The sequence below is a fragment of the Cinclus cinclus genome, chromosome 12, assembly GCF_963662255.1.
Source record: "Cinclus cinclus chromosome 12, bCinCin1.1, whole genome shotgun sequence".
NCBI classification, from domain to species: domain Eukaryota; kingdom Metazoa; phylum Chordata; class Aves; order Passeriformes; family Cinclidae; genus Cinclus; species Cinclus cinclus.
The window spans coordinates 13,819,613-13,842,447 of record NC_085057.1 but is presented as its reverse complement, the minus strand read 5'-3'; the positions used below and the strand labels follow the sequence as shown (position 1 = coordinate 13,842,447).

Below are 22,835 nucleotides of genomic sequence, written 5' to 3'. Positions count from 1 at the left end.
GTAAAAGCATACCTGCATTTCAGGAGTTGATAATTCCTTCAAATTTTTTCAAAGGAAATGAATATAAAAGCTTTGGAGAGTTGCTGTGTTTATAACATGTTATAAAACATATAGAAACAATTGGAATATCTCAGAATTAAACATTTTTCCCCTGGGATTTGGTGCCCTCATTAATCTGCTGCCCTTTAGAAACCTTTGCAGTCTCTCCAATGACAGCAGAATTAAGAAAATCATTAAAATAGGATATTGAATATTTTCATGATCAGACAAAATGAAAATTATAAGAAAATTTTGAACAATTGAAAAAACAAATTGCATGACATGTTTTTTACTTCTTTCTCTATAAGGAATTTCCAGTATACAATATATTTACTGGTACACAGGTGTCATTTTTCATTTTATTCCAATGATACTGGGATTATTAGACAGTGAAGCAAATATTTATTGACCTAGTAAAATATAATCAAAATAGGATATTCAGGGGGCTTTGGAATCTATCGTAACTGATGCCTATACAATTATAAATTCAGCTTCTTTCTCTCTTATAGACCAACAAGTTGGTCATTGTCAAACTGAAATTACTTGCTGAGGACAAGAGGAATGACAATTTTTATGTTTTAATTCTATCACTGGATCAAGATGAGGTAGATTTAGCTAAAAATTGGGAAGGATTTAATTTCATTTGAAAACTCTAAAAGCATTAGGGGCATAACAAATTGTAACAAAGGAATCTGGGGAAGCCATTTTAGCTCGATGTGCATGGGGTTTGTGGGTTGCTTTTTACTTATAACTCTGTTATTAATACACAGACCGAATGAGTTTTACCCAAAACAAATAAAACCAAGCCCACAAATATTTGAAACAGCACATAATTCTCACTTTTCACTTGGTCACTGTGTGAACAGTGAAATAAATTTATGTAGGCTTCTCTTGCTAGCAGGTGTAATGTGAGCAGGTGAAATCTGTTTTGTGTTTTTCGTTGTGTTGAGTGGCATTCTGGATGACAGCTGAAAATGGCAGATTCCAACAGCACTCACTGGCACAGCTCTTTATCACCTGGCTAATGGCAGTAAACTTGCTCTGAAAATTCTGCAAGCACCAATAATGATTTTTCTCTTATGTGTATCTCTTGTGAGTCCAGGCCTTGATTCTGCTGCTGCTGCTGGGCACCCTTCAGGTCGTGGTGACTCGCGTGGGCATCCTGCTGCTCACCAGTTTACATCCCAGTCCTGTGTGTCCTGCTGGGTTTTAGTGCCCTTGTCTGGCCTCTTTTCTCCCTCTAATTACTTGTAACTCACTGGATAGCAGGCATTACAACGTTTATCCAAAAAAAAAAAAAAAAAAAAAAAAATACAACTCCTTAGTGCCAAAGGTTGGAATTGAGAGGTTAAGGGGTGTTGTCCTTGCTCTGAGCAGCCAGCACAGCACGTGTGCTCCCAAATTGTGTGTGCGTTTGTTCTCCATTTATATTTGGGCCATGTTTATTCCCACTCATGGTCCTTTCTGTTTGCTCTGGAGCCCTCAATGCAGGCTCATGCTTTTCGTTTGGGATCCTGGTGCCGTCCATGTTATCAGCCAAGTGGCAGCCTCTGTGTGCCCAAGTTTTTAACACTGTGGCTCACATTCTAAAGCTGAGAGCATAGTACTCTTTGCCTCATTTCCAATTTATGCTAGCAAGCTCTCAAGAATTGCAGAACTCGAATCTTCTTTTGCGTATCTGGCTCCAGATTTGTCCCGTGCCTTTGAAACATCTCGATGTATAATCTATTAATGGCAAACACATATTTTGTAAATTGCTTTTTATTTTTAGCTGTGTCACTTGATACATGGGAACACAGAAAACAAGCAGTGATACTGGCAGCAAAACTCCCAATTTTCCCATGAGCACCAAAGTGATCTCATTTAATTCTTCTTGTTTTCACCATAGTGAAGTTATCTTGACTTACTACACTTGAATAATCCAACTGTAGCTTGAATGAGAGATGGTCAGGACCTCTGAGAAATAAAGTAATCATTGGGGTGGGTTGCCAGCACCGTTGCTTCAAAGATGTGACAAGTGTTGTAGTGGCAACTGAACTTTACTAGGTCAATTTTATGGTCAGATGATGTCCAATTTTAAAGCTCCCCAGTTTTCTAATACCTGTCTAGCATTGTTCAGAGTGAACTGGGAATTTCTGAGACTGAAGCACTCGAGCTAAAATTGCTGAGTAGGGATACATTGGTGTCTTACATGGTTTTGCCTATTCATGCACCTACTGCTATGTTAACAAGGTATTCTCCAAAGGATTCTTGTTTAAAATACTCAGATCATTACTTGGAATGTCTAGGCAATCTAAAATGTACCTAAAACTCACATAAGGTTCGAGGAAAGGGATGGCAAGTTTTTTAGAAATATACCTTTTACTTGTATGTCAGCTTTTGAAAACTGTTACTACTTTTTGCTAATAACATATATTATCATCAAAGAAATTCTTCCTTCATTGTTCCTCTGCTTTTATAACAAAAAAGGGTGCATGTAGGAACCTGTCTTCTGTTTAAGAAATTGAACTTTATATTCCCCAATATAGTCCTTGAAGAATCTTAGAACATCTTAAAAAAAGAAAATCCATCATTTCTGTAACACAGATTGTTCAGGCTGCACTGCACTCTTGTGTATGTCTACATGCACTTTTGCATAAGTGCCTGCACAGCCAGTGTATTGCTGTCAATCAGGTCGGGAGCTCAGTCTCTACTCCCAACACTTTTTAGAATGCTCCTATTCAAGGATATTTAAGGGTAGACTCAGATATAGTGTACTTGAGACCAGCTGATGTGTAGCCAAAGATATTTCCTAAAAACAAACGTTTTACAAATGCATCTCGCACAATAAAATCCCTTGGCTCATGTGTTATTATGCTATGAACAAAAATTACAAAATATGTTTGAAGTATTATCAGAACTGTCATCGGACTGCTGACAAGGAGTCTCCTAAAAACACTTTTCCAAAAATGTGTCCAAGAGTCAAATAAACAATAATAGTCTAGAGCTTTGAATTGAATGATTTAATAAGATAGTGGGAATAGACTAATTAGGGTGATTTAAGCCATGTTAGTCCCATTCCACCAGCAGAAAAGGAAGGCATGTTCCTGCATCAAACAATACTTGATGCAAAGCAATCAATTTCAGCTTATTGTCTCAGAGAAGTCAAAGAATGCTTCACTGCTTTTTTTTCCATTTGTAAATCAGTTGCAGATATTTAGCAATGTTAAAAATGGTGAGGAAACGTCCCTGTAAATCTTAGAAAATACTTATTCCTGCCTTTTCCTCCTTTGTACCTAGGGAAAGCTTAGTGCTGCTCTGCTAGCATTGCTCAGCACCACTCGCAGGTCATCTGAGGGAGGCTCTGGAGTGAAACAAGTCAGCTCATCCCCAAAGGCATCCCTGTGCTGTGTGCACAGAGCTCCCAGCCTTCCGTGGCTACATAGGCACACAGTTAACTCCTGATGTACAGCTGGAAAAGAGTGACAGAAATTTTGGGTGCCAGCAGTAATATACTGCATAAATCTCCCTAAAGAGCCAGGGATTGCAGGCAGTATTTTTTCTGTTTGAGTGTTAACTACTTGAATCTGGTTGCATGTTAAAATCAAGATTAACTCCCCCCTGCCTTTTACATAGTGATTTGGACTAATTACCTTTTTATATTCCTTTGTTATTAAAAGCTTGGAGTCATCCAGGTTTGGATTCCAAAGAGACAGAACTTAATTTCTGAAAGAGGAAAAAGGGAATGATCAAATTCACATATGCAAATAGAGCTACCAAGCCAAGGAATATGCAGACTGAAAGTTTAAATTAGGATCAAAAAGAATGTGATATAAAAAAAAATGAAAAATTCACAATATATGATTATAGTATAATTTTTTCCAGTTAGCATCTTAACACAAAGACCTCTCCTGAGGAGGATTTTAAACAAACTCACAGGGAAATATCTTTCCCATGAGGTGAACTTGATTGACTTTGACAGGATATCTGGTATCTCAGCCTCAGCTGACTGCTGACCTGTACTGCAGTCAAAGCATGGAACTAATTTCTTGTCACAGATCATTGCAAATACTGAGAAGAACCTATTCTTTCTCTCCACAAATTTTAAATAAAACTGGGTCGAAACTGGATTGGAAATAGAGGCTAAACTTGGAGTAGTGCTACATACTCCATTAGTCCATCAGCCAGAGTTTCTTCCAAAAACTTTGCCACTAGAAGCCAAGAATTATTTTATAACAATCCTAGTTCCCAGTCTGTCCCAGGATAACAATTTAGTTGATAAATTTAAATCTTCCTGAGTACTGAGGCTTTGCTTGTTGGTGCTACATAAACGAAGGTAATAATTTTAGATCATCTATCTGAATAGTAAGTGGATTGTACTTGTGGTTTTTTTTGTATCCAGTATGTGGGAAATATAAAACCCATCCAAGTTTTGTATAATGTATGGTACATATATAGGTAAAAGAGCAGACTCCAAAAGAAAGAAGGTGTTTAGTACAGAGCACCTGTGTGGATATATAATTTTTCATTTTCATATAATATACCTAACTACATAAAAAATAAACACAATGTTGATCATATTAGTTACTTAATTTAGTTTTTTCAGCCCTTAGGTTTAGCAAGCCAAATCTATGCATAGGTTTTATAAATTTTTTGAAATAAGTTTGGGCAATGCAGAGAAATAGGTACGAACACTAACAGATTGTTAATCTGAAATTAATGTGCTGCTGTTTATGAGAGGAGTCAAACACTTGTTTTTTGTTATATCTGGAATACAGATTTTGTTAAACCTGGTAGTGCTCCAAAGCAAACCTTCTCTGGGTTACTGTTTTGTAGAGGTTGTGCTCTTCATTTTGTTGTGGTCCTGTCCATCTGCTCTGCAGATTAAGCAGGGATGCATAATTATCTGAAAAAGATAACACAATTTCTAAACAGTCACGTTTGACATCTTGGCTTTCCTTGGAACAATTACTTGATTTCCGCCCAGCCCCTCACCCAGCTAAAGACAGTAAGCTGATTAATGGAATGCCACTACCAGGAATTAGCTAAAATAGTATTAGGTACAATACAGTGTCTGAATGAAAGAGAAAGACCTGCATCTAAACTAATTTCCAAATAATCACAGTAAGAATTTATAAACAGTCATGTTCTGAAGAGTAGATGATTTGTGGGAATACCAGAATTTTATAATTCATTTGATATGAATGGATAAAACCAGTAGAAGGAAGAAAATGAGGTCTGTTCAGCTTGATCAAAGCAAATTCATTAAGCCAAAGCAGCATTTTCCAAGCTGAGATTTAACTTGAGAGGATCACTTCTGTGTCCTGTATGCAATTGCACAGTACAGTTTACATACAGAAGACAGAGGCCAAATTTATGAAGTGATTAAGCAACTATGAGGCTCTCTAGGTCCTGTGACAATTTTGTGCTTCTCAATGGGATCTTTCTCTTTAGGCCTACCTTGATGCCTGAGCCATGGAACTCTCATTTTTCCAGGTGATGCTGAGCTGAAATGCTTAACAAAGGCTGGTCTCAGTGCACATCCCACCAGGGCATCTCCATATTCTGTGACAGAAACACAACAAAGCTGAGCCTGTCCAACCAGGACATCTGTGCTTTGGCTCCAGAACACTGAATATAAAATTCAATGCTTTTATAAATCAACCTGGAGGGTGCTGTGCTTCAAGCACAGCCTGTTTTAAGTCAGCTTTAAGTTAACTCCAATTCAGCCAAGAATATCTCCGGACAAAACCTTTGAAGCCAGGCAGCTTTGAAAAGCTCTCTGGTGTGCTCTTCACTGAGTAGAATAAATAGCCTGATCTGGGGTTTTGTGAACCTCCCTTCCATGCTTGCAAGAGTGCAGAGATAGTTCTACTTCACAAAACACTGATGTCTGCTGAATTTTTACGCCTGTCAAGAGACTGAGTTTGTCAGTCTGAACAATTTTTAAGATGATGAGGCAGATTACAGGTAGCACTAGGAAAACCCACCAGTTATGTGTCTGTTGGCATGTTATAAAAAGAGGAAGGTAAAATTACAACTTAAGGAAGCTAAGAAATTCAACAAATTTAAGAGGGTTTGAAACACTGTGGAAAATCAAAATAGGTTCATGCGTCAGCACGTTGTATCTGTAATGGTACAAATGCAGAATTAGAGGTTTTATTTTATCATTAATCCCAGGTAGAGCTTATGTTGTTTGCATATTGAGTTTGCAACAGTTTTCAATAAAAGAATACCAGGTGTACAGAAAAGACCTCGATTTGCAAGTAACTGCATATGAGGATTTTACTCACAATTATCATAGATAGGGATAAATGAGATTTTAATGATTTCTAATTCATGTTTAAGGTTGAAGTTTGCCATCTGCTACTGTGTAATACTAAGGTTATATCTGCAGAAAACTTGACTTTCCCTGTTTCACTTCAGTCTTGGTGTCTAATCATTTATGATGCGTTGTAATGATAGTTGATTCCAGCTGCAGCACAGCTCACAAAATAATTCATACAAATGCCACTTGAGGCAGTTTCAGACTGTATCATGTTGGTCCAATCAGCTCAAGATAATTCTTCAAGATTGCAGACTCACCAACATATACGTGCAAACATAGAGACAAATAAATAATGTGTAGTGCACATGTACTGTTCTGGTGAAACAGAATTAGGGGATTTGAAGAAACCTTTGTCCTTCATATTGTCCACTATCTCATCTGCCCTCTGGTTGATGTGGTGGACAAACTGCTGAGAACTGACATTCAAAAAGTAAGACTAGATCTTTAAAAAGGCAAGGGGCAAGAAAGATGGTGCGTGGTGGTGTCCTTGCCATAGGTGCTCTGAAGGCCAAAAGCCTCATGGACTCAAAAAGACAGAACAAGTCCATTGAGGGCCATTAAATATGACACCTCCTTTGGCACAGTGCATCCCTGAGGCATGGGGCAGGAGATGCTTGCCAGACATTTTGCTGAGGATTTCAGATGTGAGATGTCCTTGAATTGCTGGTGTTGCTTTAGCACATCTGGAATTTGTGACTTTGACTCCTTATTCTGCATTTTGGGTGAGAAGTCAGCACGAATCCCTTCAAATGAATATAAAACTTGGTTTTGAGGATGGAGATTTTCCTGTTCTTATATATTAACCAAGCTGTCTCTATTTTTAATCAGAAGGCAAATCAATTCCTTTAATCTTTCTTTAATTGGAAGTTATAGAAAATGCCATTTGACATGCATGAAATGAGCAGCAAAGTTTTCCAAAAGCAAAGGACTTCTTTTTGTACTTTGATGTCTGGTATTAATACAATCTGAAATATTACTTCGTGAACAGAAATTACAGTGCATTACTTGATTAGAGTTTAATTGTATCTAGAACTAAATGGTAAAGTTGTTGAGTAGTTTTTAGGAATTCAATCTTAGGTTAGTTCCAAGGTATTCTTCTAGGTTCAGATGTTCCTGAGTAATGGAATGCTTTTGAAATAGTTCAACATCTGCCAAAGAGAAGCATTTCTTCTAGTACTGATTAGCTGAAGTTTCCAATTTTTGCTTCACAAAGCAATTAGTCCTAGATAGATTAGCCTAAAACACTGGGCTTAAAATCCTGCTGCATAAATGAGAAATATTTTTTTTTTTACATGTTGCACATGAAAAAGTGAATGCAAATCACAACTGCTCATACTAAAAGAGCCTTTGTGACAGAGCATGAGAATTTCAGCTTTGCTTCTGGGTAACTAAGTTAGCAGAGTGCCTGACTGCCTGAAAATGTTCTCTTTATGAGCAAAAGCAGAGCATGGAGCTGTACTGCAGTGACTGCCAGAATTCTGTTTTTTGAGCTCTGCTCAAAGTAGAATTGCAAATATTAATCTCTCAGTTTTTTCAAAATGATGCATAGCAGAAAAATGTTGGCACGAATACCAGATGAATTTATGTATTCACTCTGAACTCTAGTGACTTGGAAGCAATTCTTTGCTAATTGTATAGTTGTTAGATGCAAAATGCATTCAGATGTATTTGAAATTTAATTAAAATGTTTGCTGGGATGTGTTATTGCTAGAAAAACACTTGGCCTGAATGGTATGAGTCAGGTCTATGAAGCAAACAAGCTTCTAAAGTAATAAAATAATTATGAGTATGCTTTTTAAAACCATTAAGTAAATACTATTCTTAAAACATAAGGCCAGATGCCTATGCGTGAAAGAAGATGCAAAGGGCAGCATCCACTGAGACAAGGCAGAAATTCAGTCTGGGCAATGGAATGTTCTACTTTCTAACTTTGGGGTTTCATTGATCAAACTTCCCAAATGCAGGGGATTTGCTTTGACAGAGTTGGATGTAGGTGATAAAACCCAAGACTTCACAGCCACTGTCCTTAACAGAAGGCCCTGAAGTGCCAAGGGTTGTTGAAAGCTTTGCTCAGGAGACTAAGTAGGTGTGATGGCAGCATTGTGAAAGACTTTGCCATAAGAGTATTGCAGAACTGAACAATGAAAGCTTTGGATCTCTTGAAATTGAAGATAATGATCCCAGTCTTGCTGAATGGCCAAAACCCTCTTTTATTTTAACTTCTCCAAAGCACAGTTTTATTGGAAGAGAAAAAAAATTCCAAATAAAATATGTTTTCAATTTTTTTTTTCTTTTTCTGTAGCAAGTGTAATTTTAAGTTACTTTTTAGTACCTCAGTTCAGTTAAAAAAGCATTTTAAAGTATGATACATAGACTCTTTTAAAAGGTGCATGAAGTAACTGTGTAAACTCATCTGGTTTGGTTACTTAGGAGGTTTGTTTACTTTAGTAAGTGTAACCTGCTGCTATCATAGAACACCATGGAAGAAAAGTGCCTTTGGGCCTTAACCAGCAAAGAATTAAACCTCCTGTCTAACCATTCATTGGGCCCCCTGGCAGAAACTGAGATTATCTAAGGACCGGGGGAAAAAAAAAAAAAGTAATTTCGAAAAATGTTTGCTCCCAAGTTTAGTAAGTTTATTCCAACAGAGATGTTAAGGAGAGGTGTCAAACTTGACTGTCAATAGAACTCAAAGCTTAATCACAGATTTCAGATGCAACAAACACAGCAGCCTTCACAGAAAAGAAAACACATTTGCAATTAGATTGTTCTACAGTATCATATGTAATTTTATTGTCTGCTGAATTTTCATGACTATAGAACATTTTAAGAGGAATCCAGCGCAAAAGCCAGAATAATTCCTCTTCAAGGAGAGCCATTTCCAAGAAGCCTCATGTCAGAATTCTGTTTGTGACTTATAAAAATGTCTTTTTGCACCTGAATCCTACACACAAAACTAAATTTCCCTGTTTTAAAATATCTGTTTTTCTGAATCAGTCATTTTAGATCTCCATGGTTATGTTTCACAAGTCCATCCTTTGTTAGGTATGATGAGCTGGCTAAGAATAGCAAGTGGGAGAAATCCTTATAGAAAACCTTGTGTGAGTCTGTCAAGAGTGTATTGAAAGCTCGATGATTTCAACCTCACTTTAAATAAAAAAAAAAACAACAAAACAACTCAGCAGCAACTTTTTAAATTTCATTCAACCTTGATCTGGATACAAGTTATGTTCAGAAGTTTTCCTGGAATGTTTCCATTGTATTTCTAAAATTTCTTTTCAGATTTTGTTTTTCCTGAAGTTGTGTTCACACATTTTATACAAATTCATTCTCATTTATTTATTTTTGAATTGATTTAAAATGTCTGGCTGTATTTGACTGCTTTATTTCAGGAAAAAACCAGCGGGAATTCTGTGTTACAAAAAGTAACACTGCTTGATACAGTTGAGCTATGCATTGTTGTTTATCAAATGATCATTCATGTAGATAGGGTATACATGAACTAAAAATCCTAATGTTTCAATATACTTTGTGATCATCATCTTAATTGGAGATCTGAAATTTAGTTCATGTTCTCAGCATTAAAGAACAGAGCTGTTGCAGTGCTCCATTTATGTTTGATATTATTTCTGGTCCAGATGCTAGGTTCACTCACTCAGCATTTTATTTTAGGGTTTGTGCTGGAAATGCAAAGTGAATGTGGCCATTGCCTTTTCTTGCTGTCATTGTTTCTCTTTGATTTCTGAAGGAATGCATAGAATGTTATCTAACCTGAATGATCAAATTCTCCTTTCTCTGACTCTTCATTGCTGTTAATACAGTGATCTACTCTATAAGATCATCTTATTTCTTGCAGATGAATGATGCAATGGGATTTGAATTGCCATGGGTGTATTTTGTCAGTCTCGTCATCTTTGGGTCATTTTTCGTACTAAATCTTGTTCTTGGTGTATTGAGCGGGTAAGCATACACCTTTTTCATCATGAAGGTAGAGTCCTGAATTCAGTTGCCATGAACACACAGGTTATCCCATACAGGTGAGACTTCAGTTAGGATGACATCTTTTAATAAACCTCTTTTGCTTCTTCCTCTAATTAGAACACAAAAAGTTTTCTTGTAGCTCTCATATAAATAACATACGAACACCAAAATTGGAGTTTAGAGCTATCATATTCTTCATGTCCTTTTGGCAAAGTTATAAAACAAGGCTAACAATTCTCATGCACTCATTCAGATGTTATTTCAATTAATCATCTAAAACCTCACATCTGCAACAAAATTTGGGTAAGTAAATTTAAACATTTGTTCGTTCACTTTTTAAAGATCTGGGCAAAGCCGTAAACTTTGAGTCAAACCTACGTGATCTGGCAGCTGCAAAAAGGACTCTGCTGTTTAATGAATGACTGAATCATAACTTATTTCCTTGCGTTTTACAGGTAAATGATGCAATAGGATGTGAGTGGCCATGGATCTATTTTGTTAGTCTTATCATCCTTGGCTCATTTTTCGTACTTAACCTGGTTCTTGGTGTACTTAGTGGGTAAGCAGTTGAGTTAACATTGTGTATGCTACTGCTACTTGTAAGGTGGCCTCTGCATTTAGTTACTCAAGCTTCTCAGCAATGGCTTTTTTGCATGCACTTGAGATTTTTATGTCATCCTGCCAGTGTTTGCTCTTTGGATTGAACTGTGTTATTCTAGTGCTTGTATCTGTCTTGACATCATGTTCACCATGCTTGCCAAAAATATTCATTCAGTGAGGCACTAATCTCCTTATTCTATAATATTCCTGCAGGGAAAAGGATTTTGTGCACAGAGCTGGGTGGTGCACCCATACAAATGTTCTCCCCTGTTATATACACCTGTTATATACAAGTGTCTTTTTCTGAAAGACCAGTTTTGCTTTTCTTCAGAGAGACATAGTGCAGTTGAATTGTTATTTTTGTTTATCAGTCACATATTTTGCTCAAAATATTTTTAATAAGTGCTCCAAGACCTGTCTTACAGAGAGTGTGGCTGCACTACCCTGACACAGTGTTCAGTGGTTCCTGGGTTGTAGAGCTGTGAACTGCTGTGACAACCTGCTCAGGAACTGATAAATTTATTAATAATAAGATATCATGTTAATTTAGCTGTCAGTGGGAGGTTGTCACAGCTTTTTGTTGGTTTGTGTACTCCAGGCTCCAGCCAAGAACTGAAGCTATGTCAGTTCTAGCTGAATAATGTGCTTTAATACTCTAGTTTATGGCAAGAGTTTCTCAGATTTTCTTATTATAAAGTCCCCTTACGTGAAGTTACAACCCTATTTCCTTTGCCATTTTCCTGATTTCTAACACACTTTAGCTTGGGATACTCCAGTTATGGTAAATATATTTTTTCATAAATATATAAAAGGGTCCAGCTATCATTCGAATCCTGAAAGGAAAATTATTATGGTAGTATGCATTAGGTTTTAGTTATGCAGCAAAAATTATTGTTCTAGCAATGTCAGGCAAGTTGTGCCATCTTTGTTAGCCACTAGAAGAATTTCCCTTGTTTGGAAAGGAGACTGACAGTGCAGGTGATGCTGTCATCAGGATGCTGGTAGTGTGTGCAGCCCTATTCATGGTTATACCACATTGTATCCATTGTATCTGAAAGAAATGATAAGGCATTATTATATTCCTGGAACTCAGATAAGCAAATAAGATTTCTAGGTGTTGATGTGACTTCATTACAAGAGCACTTTTTTCTGATGAGTGGTTCTACAATGTGCTTTTAAAAAATATTTAGTCAGTTATCTGTAGTAGATTACTATTGCACACAGGAAAGCAGGGAAAGCAAAGCTTTACCTTACTGTTAGACTTGCTTCATAAAGCAGGTGTTTAAAAGAAAAATGGTAGTGCTAAAAAAACACTGCAGATTTTTAGATTTAATCTCATGCTTCCAAGATTTATACAGTCATATCAGCTTTTTTAATCCAAGGACAAATGTGTAAATTGTTGCAAAACTAAGGGCCCAGCTTTCAGCTGGGAAATGAAATGAGAAGGAGAAGGACAGATAAATGAGGGTAGTTACAGTGTTATTTATTTCTTCTTTTGGTGCTGTTAGCTGAGGTTGCTGTGTTGCCCTTTCCACTGAAGTCATTACAGGATTAGACTCTCACAGTTCCTTCTCTGGCCCTTAAGAGCATCACAAGCATCAATTAGCTTTCTTCCTGTCCCATGAAGGTGTCTGGTAACAGATAATCAGTGTTCCTATTTTTCCTTCCATGACCTGAATTGTTATTGCTTTCAGAATTTTCTGTTAAAAAAAAAGAAAAAAATTTACAGGGGAAGTGACACCAAAACTGATGTTTTGTTACATGTGTTAATTTCTTTTCCTGAAGTCATGGAAATTCAGAGGTATTCTCATGAACCAGCTTAACATTTGATTTAATACATTTAAAATACTGTGTGATGTTTTCAACATTATGATACATATATTTTTTGCAACATGGAGTAGTTTTTTAGCTGCCATTCCAATACAGGGAAGAGTTGTCCCCTTGTCCTTGGATTCCTTTCTGCAGACAAGAAATCAGCACTGATTTTTAGGTTTTGCATGATCCATAAAGCTCTAATGCTCCTCACAATCCTTGCTGGCTTCCCTTGGATTTTCAGTGCACAGAAATGGCAGTGAAAAATGGGATGTGAACTCTCCTTATATTCATCAAGTCATTAATTGCTAAATTTATTTTGCTGCCGTAGTGTCAGCCAGGGTCAATTGAGTGCTCAGGGTTCTTGATGAATTGTCTGAATCCATGTTTGCCCTAAATACATGAAAGAGCCTTCCTAAAAGTCCCATTTTTTGTTTTCTTTCTGAAGACAATGACACTGGAGAGCTGAGGTGTATAAATATCACCAAGGATTGACATTGAAAGTGTAAGGACAAAATCAAAGGAGGTAGTCCTAAAAGATACCTATCATAGCAAACTGATGTTTGGTACAGAAGTGAAGAGAATGTCCTGGCATACTTGTTTGAAACTATGACAAACAAGGGCCAATGTGGAATACTGTTCCTCTGATTTATTTTGATCAGTATATGACAGTTGTATATAAATAATTTTCCCCATGCTTTCTGTTTAGAGCCAGTCTAAATTTTATGGATAAATTTGATGTACTAGTAAAAGCCAATGGACGTTTTAGTGTTTCTTAGCAGAAAGATATTTTTCACTCTGAGCCAAGCATTGAATATGTAACACATAAATTTTTTTTGTTTCATTTAAAAGTTATCAGCTTTTATGTTTTATACCCTTCAAACTGTTACATGAAGACTTGGTTTGTGATAAATCTACACATTAAGTTAAATTTTACTAAACCAATCAAATATCAAGAATGCAGAAATTATGCCAATGTACTAGAAAAGCATGGCTTTGCATACAGATTTTGAAAGTGGAATCTGAATGCCTAAAACCTTTTCTATATGAAAGTGTTACTTCCTTTATATCCAGTTATGCCATGTTCATTTAAATCTGTTTGCTGGTTTTGATTTGTTTGTTGTTTTAAAAATTCAGTTATTCTCTTTGCACTCCTGTGTTATTCTGTGACCATCTGCCCCTTTGTATTTCTGTAATGCCTCTTGTGTACTGCATGTCTGCTGTATTTAGATACTGTAAAATGGATGAGAATGATGATTTGGCAGATCTTTTGTTTTACATCTAGCTCTTTCTGAAGGTGAGTATTTCCTGGAGATCCATGTCAGTCTTGCCTGAAGAAGGTGACATTCTTAAAAATACAGTTCTTTTTTTTTAATAACAGCAGTGTAAATGAATAGAAGCAATGTGTGTATGGAATCTGCATGTGGTAAAAATTGTAATTTCTGCATGGAAGTTGACTGTGGGGATTTTTTCCTAAGTAATTCCCTTGAATAACAAGGATGGAGAGAATTCATAGGCTTGTGTTAATTCAGCTTTTTCAAAATGCTCTAAAAAACTCTATTTACTCTGTATTAGACACTAGAAGTATTCACATAATGAATTCATGAATTCTCTGAAGGCATTAAGTACTAGGCACAGAAGGTGGGAGCTCAGGACCGGCCTCCTCCAGATATTCCAGCGTAAAAGACCAGAGCATATCATGGCTATTGGGGCAAAAGAGTGACCTGAAATTGAAAGTTAGAAATTATAAGGTTAAGGATCTTAGAAAGTTAACCAATAAAGATCAGGATGGAGATACTCATCCATCCTGAAAGTGTAAAGAGTTAAAATAATAATAAAAATAAAAAAGAAGTTAATATAGGCATGTCAGTAGTTCAGCATGTATTAAACTGGTATGCTATGAACAGAAGAAATAAAGTATGAAACTTCAGAACTTATCAAGAGGCATAGCATTTAATGATGCATGATAATCTATTTCTGAAGATAGTCCTTATCATTAGGAGATGGGTTCTGCTGATGGCATTTTCTGCTCGAGGTATTAGTATTTCTTTGCATAGCCATGGGAAGAAGTAAAACCTTTCAAACACAGCTTAATAAATCTCCAAGTTGAGTTTATTGCCTTGCAAAAGGACACCAAAACATAAGCTTTGACATGTCCTTATATCCTCCTACATGTGATCTTGTGGTTTACTAAGTGAATGTTAATTTTTTTTCCACTTCTTTCCCCCAGTAATATTTGCAATGTATGTACATAGTGATTCTAAAAGCCAAGGGTATATAATCATCCACCCCAGTCTCCCAGCAATATCTGTCAATGTCATAAAATATGTTGGTGCAGATAATCTTATACAGCTAACTGTTGTCTACAGTATATATGGAACTAATCACAGAAAAAGACATTTGAGTAATGATGCAGCAAATAGAAAATGGCAGTAAACTGTCATCCATAGCCTTTCAGCAAAAGGAAAAGGAGCTGGTTTTAACAGTGTTCCTTTTTAAAGCAGCAGGAAGGCCTAGTGAAAAATATAGAAAAAAATTATTGCTGCAAATTTAATTCCTTCCAGTAGATAAACTGAATATACATTGAGAACAAGGGGAGGGATTCCAGCTGTAGATCACAGGAAGTTGTAAGCTGAAGCGAGCTCATTTAATTTGTGTCCTGGTGAAGTAAAACTCACATAAATTAAAAACAAGGAAATGTTACATTTGATCAATCAATTGAATATTTGACTAGTAGTTAATCAGCAAATACTTTCAGCTGTATACAGCAGTAAATAACCCATTGCTTTAGACACAAACCACTGAAGTCAGTGTGGACCTTTCTGTACTCTTGAATAAGAACTTGGAGGGAACTGATTTTATTTCAGTCCTGTCTGATCTTACCACACCAAGATTTTTTAGGGATTAGTGCTGTGGGGGGTGCATGGTGGTGAGCCCTGGCAGAGAACAAACCGTGGCAGTTTCAGAAACTCCATTGAGAGGGCACGTCCCCATGTTAGGTGATGTGCAGAACTGTCCCTTCTTCTAACATGAAATCCAGAGTGTCCTGAGCCACATGGCTCTTGACCCAGGAGAGAAGGGGCACATCTTAATATGCAGATATAATTAACAGTGGTGTGAAACATCAGATCTCAGTTTTGTTGCTCCCTGTCTGTCTGTTCCTCCTGATGATCCCAGAGCACTCATAGGCACGCTGGCACAGTAAGGCTCTTCAAGCCCTTGCTCCACAGAGCTGCTGCTGGAGCTGTTGACTGCACATTTTATTAATTGCTAAGGAGCTGCACAGAGAGAGCCATGGGTAGGTAATACCAATCTGTATTTCCCCATCAAGAGCCCAATGCTCTTTGCTCAAGGAAAATTCCTGCTAGGACTTCTTTGGTTTTGTCCTACAGTAATAATTCTAGTGTTCAGCCTGTGAATTGTTTTTTCCCTAAAAGAAGGGGTGATAACAATGCATACAAATCTCTTGTAATTAAAGATGTGATGTTACTTAACCTTTTGCATGTCTCTCCACATCTGTTACACTTTACACCCAACCATGAGCTGCTGTGTCTGTGCTTAGCTGTACACTTGAAGTAGTTTTAGTTTTCTGACTTGATTCTGCTAATTTGTTGGTTGGTATGGTTACCACTGTGTGAAACCCCTCCTGCAGGTCTGGTGGCCAACACTGTACTCCTATGAGTACATTTTTGTTGTTATGTGGCTGTTCTCTGTGAATAAATGAGTCTGGGATGTCTGGATGGCAGTTCTAGATATAGAATTGGCTTAACACTTTCCACATAACCTGTGTGCAGTGAGCTGTGTACTGCAGGAGATTCACTCTCCCTCCCACTGCATTTGCAGTGACACAAAAGGACAGGAATATGGCTAAGGAAGGATTTGGTGTGTCCTGGTTTATGCTTTGCTATCCAAAGCACCCCTTTGTTTCATACCATCAATGCCTGGAGATGCACAGGAGTTTCAGCAACACTCATGGTGCTGTGCAGGCCCCCTGGTGAAATGTCCCTGGCCTTTAGCATGGGAAAGCTTTCAGCTGGCAGGAGGCTGGTATAGGTGTCTCTAGTTATTACTTCTGTGAATACACAGAGAGAAGGGAAGAGTATACCAAGAGCGTTTCAATAAATTGCCTTAGGATTTTGGTTAATATGACCCTGCCTGTAGCTGAAGGTGTGAGAACCAGGGAGATGTAATTGAGTCCCAGCAGGCACTCCCTGCTGCCACTTCCACCTTGTTGCATTAAGCCGTCCATTCCCAACTGATGCACACCAGCAGGGGTTATTTCACTCCACTGAAGAAAGGAAAATCTGGCATGATTACCCCAGACTACTGAAGCATGAATTCAAGCCCTGCATTTTATATGCTTCTGCCTCAACAACCATTGATGATGATGGTGGTGTGCCTGAACAGAGAAATGAGATCATCTTTCTGCTAGGAGACGAGGAAGTTTTGGGCAACAGAAATAAACCCTGAATTTTATATAGTAGGTTAGTTATCACTAAAAGTAAATGAGATTATGTAAATTAGTCTCATCAAATGCTTTATTTTGCAAGTGATGTTTCTATTGTGCTGCAGATGCAGCAACCCCTGTCCAAAATACTTTCAAATGTAAATCCAGGTCATTTCATCAAACCAGAATGAAATGCATGTTTCAAAGTTAGCTCTTAGCACAGGCATTTGTTAAACCAAATATTTACAGATCTTAAATCCACTTACTGCAATTAATGTGCAGTTTCTTGAGCCTGTCAGCTTCAGAGGCTGCTGGCCTTGAGTGCTGGGTTGATGACAGGGAGGCCAGTTCAGGCCACCAGCCTGGCCACATCCCTGTGCTGCCTACAGAGCTGAAAGCTTTTCTTTTCTGCCCTGGACAACCCTTCCCACTCCATAGCCATGGAATGCTGCACAAACAGCTGCCATAGTGCTCCCTCCAGGATATCAGCCAATGTCCATGTATCTCTAAAGATTCAAGTATCTTTTTGCCCAGATGACTTTGTCAGAAACCTTAAAGAGCCAACATATCTCCCTCTTCTTACCTCCATCATATTTTTCAAATTACTTGTTTCTTGGCCAATAAAAAGAGATGCTTTTGTTTTGCCAACAAGAAACTCATTACTTTCCAATTCTATTAAATTCTCCTTCTTATGCGTGGCATTTCACTAAAAGGAGTATGCATATATGTATCTAGGGGATATCCCTTCATTGTAGGTATGATAGAAAAAAAATACCATAGAGCCAAATTCTTCCCTCTCCTGAAGAAAATTGTCTTCTCATGTTTTATAGTTCCTTATAAACAGACAAATTTTAAAAATAAAATTTTTAAATATAATGTCAATAAACACCCTTGCATCTCCCCCTACTAATAAGTTGCAGTTGTCTGCAGCAAGGCAGCATCTGACTTCTGTGCAGCATTAAAGGGAAAGGTCAGAACCAGCTGTGTACATAAAAAAAACCTAAGTTCAATCCTCTGCATGCAGCTGTTTTAATGTGAAGTCAGAGTGGTTCAGCCATGGGTGAAGTCCTGTTCAAAGTATCAACCTTGCCAGCTGATTAGTTAAAAATTTATTTTGTTCACTCTACATAGTAACAGCAACTTTTGTTTTACTTCAGGCTCCCGCATCACATTTCCTTTGAATTACTGAGAAATACTTGAAGGACTTTAAATTAAAAAAACATGAATACTTGATAATAGCCAGCAAGACTTGTTACTTTTAATTTCCTACTCTGCCGTGATAGCTCTTTCTCCCAAGATACTGCCTTGGGAAGTGAGTCAGGAGTTTCCTCAAGCAGGTGTAAAGGACCTAAAGTAAAGTCTCTAATCCTCTCTCTGAGAGAAACTTAAACCCGGCATTCCTTAAACCCAACAGTTTCTTACTGACTTGTGAAATTACTCTGGGCTTTTCAGAGAGATTATCTTTCACAGAGATCTTTAGAGCTCTCTCTTTTAATGGCGTTTTTTTTTGTGAGGAGATGGCCTCTGGCATGATCTCCTTGGATGGGAGGGGAAGGGTAGTAAATGCAAAGTTAGCATTGGCATTCTTCAGCTTCATTACAGTTCCATCAGATGGAACAGGATGATCCCCGTGTGCCAAGCTGAAATGCTGTTGGATTAAGTCCTCAGCTGTAAAAGATGTAGTGCCTGCCTCTTAGCATTTGCAGCAAAAGCTGTGTAACTTCTGCAACATAACATTAAAAAAACCTCCAGTTCTCTGTAGTTGTACGCAAACAGCTTAACCTTAAATTTACTGATGTTCTCTAAGCACTAAATTTTTGCTCTGACATGCTTAAAGACTAAAAATCTAATATAAATAAATAAGGAGCCCCCTGGTGAGGTTATATCTTTGCAACTCTAAATAAATAGTGTATGTCACCAAACTGTAATATTATATTGAAAAACTGAGATTTTCTGTTATTCTGTTCTGTTTTCTTAGGACAACATTCTTATTGCTAATCATTGCACCTTCTTAAAATATTTCTCTGTCTTGTGCTAGTTTTGTGGTATTTTCCACTTGAAAAAGGATATTATTGAGTGGTTTGATAAATTTCCCCTTAAGAGCACATTAATTAGGGAATAGTTTCAAGCGAATTTTTCCAATAAATAAAGGAGCTACAAATTCATAGTAAATGAAGTTACTCTTGCCATTTTTAAAGTTTTACTTAAGCCCGATTTTAAGATGAATGCAAGTAGCAATAAAAAAAATGGTAAACAGCTTAAAAGTGAGTGAAAGCAGTTTAGATCAGAAATTCTCCCCTGTGAGAGTGGTGAGGCCCTAGCCCAGAGAAGCTGTGGCTGCCACATCCCTGGAAGTGTCCAGGGCCAGCTTGCACAGGGCTTGGAGCAGCCTGGGATAGTGGAAGGTGTGTCTGCCCACAGCAGGAACATGGAATGGATGAGCTTTGAGGTCCCTCCCAACCCTTCAGTCATGAACATGTTAGTCAGAACAAGCTTAACTTTAAATTCTGTGTACTTAAAATACTGCCCAAAAGATCCTTGCCTGCCCCTAACGCTACATATGGATGCCCAGATAAATTGGAATGTGTTGATCCTTGTAGCAGAGGGGGTTACTCATTTGGATCACACCAGAAGTTGTAATAATGTTGGCACACTTCTGTGGGGAGACTATACTTGTTAATTGTCTTGAGCCATATGTCATTCAGGGAATCTTAGATTTATGGGGTAGTTCATGTTGTAAAATACCTTAGGAAGCTATTTTATCCACTCTCCTTATCAAAGAGCATGATTCCATTATTTTTATTATCATTCCATGATAATTTAGGGATTCATCCTAATCATGAACTAAACTGGATAGACAGTCCAACACATTGTCTTGAGATTGGGGCAATGAGATAGAGGATTGAGTTTCTGTTTCAGAGCTGTGAGAACAGGAATTCTAGGTTCTGTTTCAGGGAGCAACTTTCCAACAGCACAGGAGTCTGCGTGTGATATAGCTAAAGGAGAGACCAGCAGTGGAGTTCTGGAATGCTGTATGTTTGGACATGGCCAATGAACTGTGCCTGGGAAAGGAATGATTTTAGAGCTGGCTACCAGCTTTTCACTGAAACTTAATACTTAAATGTGAAATTGCTTCACTATTGCAAGTCAGTTTCTGTTTGTAGATAAAAGCAATTTTAAAGTCTGTATAGAAAAAGCAATAATTATATGGGGAGAATGGATGGGAAAGGGAGTAAAAAATACTGAGTCAAAAATACTGCTTAATTTTTGATAAAATCATAGAAGCTCTGGAAGTTGAGATGTAATGTAGTAGGGATTTGCCATGATTTCTTTGCACCTCTGCCTTGTTTTCAAAGCTCAAATCTTCATTGTGTTTTCTATGTTGCTGTGTTAATCTGCGGTGTCAAGACTTGGATCCAAATGCCAGGGAGATTGTCAATCAGTGGTTTCTCTCTGCTTTATCTGCATTTGATAGAGAATTTTCCAAAGAGAGGGAAAAAGCCAAGGCCCGAGGGGACTTTCAGAAGCTACGTGAAAAACAACAGCTAGAAGAAGATCTGAAGGGATATTTAGACTGGATAACCCAGGCTGAAGACATTGACCCCGAGAACGATGAGGAGGCTGATGAAGAAGGCAAGAGGAACAGTATGTATTCTTTCCTCTCTACTTGTGTGGGGACAGTTTGACTCCTCCTGGGGGTGTTACACTGCAGGGAACACAGCCTGTCCTGTGCTTTCCCCCTCCCAACTTGCAGAAGTGTTGGTTAGCAGAGCAATTGTCTGTTAATGTGGAGGTACAGAGTCATGGAAGATAATTTGGAATCTTACAGCAAAATTCTGCTTGGGGTGTCTATGTATAAATCACTGTGTGCATCCAGTCACTGTTGAGACTTATAAAGTTCACTGTGTTCTGGAAAGAGTTAGTGCAGAGAAGCCATGTGCCAATAAGTGTCATCGTAAATCCTGGGAATGTGTTTTCCTGTGGGTGCATGCATGCAAGGGGAATAATAATGGTATAAAGAGCTTAAAAATATGGCCAAAGCTACAGTCAAGAAATAACCTTTTGCTAATACTGGGGATTTTTTGTTATTGTTGAAGTAGGAAAATGACATTCTGGATTTTTTTTTTTTTGATATTCAGAATACAATATAAAATGGCTTTTACTGCTTGTCTTAACTGGGTGTGCAATAAATGAAATCTTGTGGGATTTTCACTTGACACTAAAAAAAAATGTATTTTATGATGTATTTATTTGACAGTAGGCTGTTATAAACAGGTAATTTATCCTGTAGTGACCTTCTTGTGCTTCTAACCCAAGTCCGAAGGTATAAGAAGAAGTTAATTTCATGATACTATAAAAACTGTTAAAGTTATAATTGATTTCTATACATCTGAAAATTCTAGTAACAGCAATATTTGAATGTCATAATTTAGCAGGGGTTATTTTAGCCTCTTTTTCATGTTTGCAGAGTAGTAGTTAAAATTTTCATGAGAAGTTTTAGAGCAGTACATAAATGAGAACAGATTTAGGATGTGGTTACTGATTTAATATTAAATCTAAGATTAAAGTCTAAATTTCAGTATATATTCTAATGCTACTTAGCACCTTGTTATTAATTTTATGCTCTGGAAGTCATGGTATGTGCCCATTTAGATACCATACAGTATCTATAATGGTAAATGGTTTGTCAAAGACAACTCAGAATAGCATTTTCTGTGTTGAAATGACACATTATTGCCATTCCTTTTCTTATAGTGTTGCTAATTTATTGTGAACTGTTCACAGTGCTTTTCAGGTGCAGTAAGTGACAAAAATTATGTGGTTTGATATTGAAATATCTGTTTTTAAGCTTATCTCTATATTGCAGAGATAGTAGTCTTTCAAAATCTGAGTTTCAGAATTTTATTAGTGCCTCAGTTCACAATAAAAGCAGAGTATGGGAGTATGGAATTGTGTTACTGTCTGGAAGCATACTGATTTTAGGAGAGGCTGGAAGGCAACCTGTGGGTTGGTGTTGATTCCAGCATTACTGGAAAGGAATAATTTATGTCTCTTGGAAAATGTGTTGCACAAATAGAATTTTTATCTAGAACAGAGGAAAAAAGCCAGAGTTCACTATACTTAGTTATTGCTGCTAATGTGTGAAAGGAGTATGTAAACTGTGGGTTTGAGTAGCAGTATAAAATCCTAAGCCCGAGATGTAAAAGATGGCACATTTTATTTAGTAAATACACTTTGTCCAAGGCTGCTGTGTAGAATTGTAGGTGATGCTGGGGTTGCATGGAGTGTTGGATGACTGGGATGTCAGCTGTGGTGCCAATGGACCGGGTTTGCAGATGAAGTCCCAGGAACCTTCTTTGTTCCTGTTCAAATTGGATGTTTGTTAATAGGCTGCAAAAGACCCTGTTTTCTTTGACATTCCTTAAACAGCTTTGAGGTCATACAGATAAAAAACAATGTTTGGCATAGCTACTGAGTTTGAAAGAAATTTTAAGTCTAAACTGTTAACTTAGGCATAATTTTAGGCTAAGTTGAAGGCTGTGGAAGACTTGCAGAGTGAAAATAGAAGGAAAATAATTAAAAGAGTTTTAAGAGAAGTGCCAAGAATTTAATTTCAGGCAGATATATATGCTTTTGTGTGGAAATTCC

The 22,835-nt window shown here is 37.4% G+C and overlaps 1 protein-coding gene across 1 annotated transcript in view; it reads left to right on the top strand.

Moving 5' to 3' along the window:
* Positions 1 to 22,835, top strand: part of CACNA1D (calcium voltage-gated channel subunit alpha1 D) — a 167,911-nt gene that overhangs the window by 69,871 nt on the left and 75,205 nt on the right. Inside the window, exons 8-9 of the mRNA XM_062500851.1 lie at positions 10,783 to 10,886; positions 20,662 to 20,831. Coding sequence (XP_062356835.1) covers positions 10,783 to 10,886; positions 20,662 to 20,831 — 274 coding nt within the window. The remainder of the gene's footprint in view (positions 1 to 10,782; positions 10,887 to 20,661; positions 20,832 to 22,835) is intronic.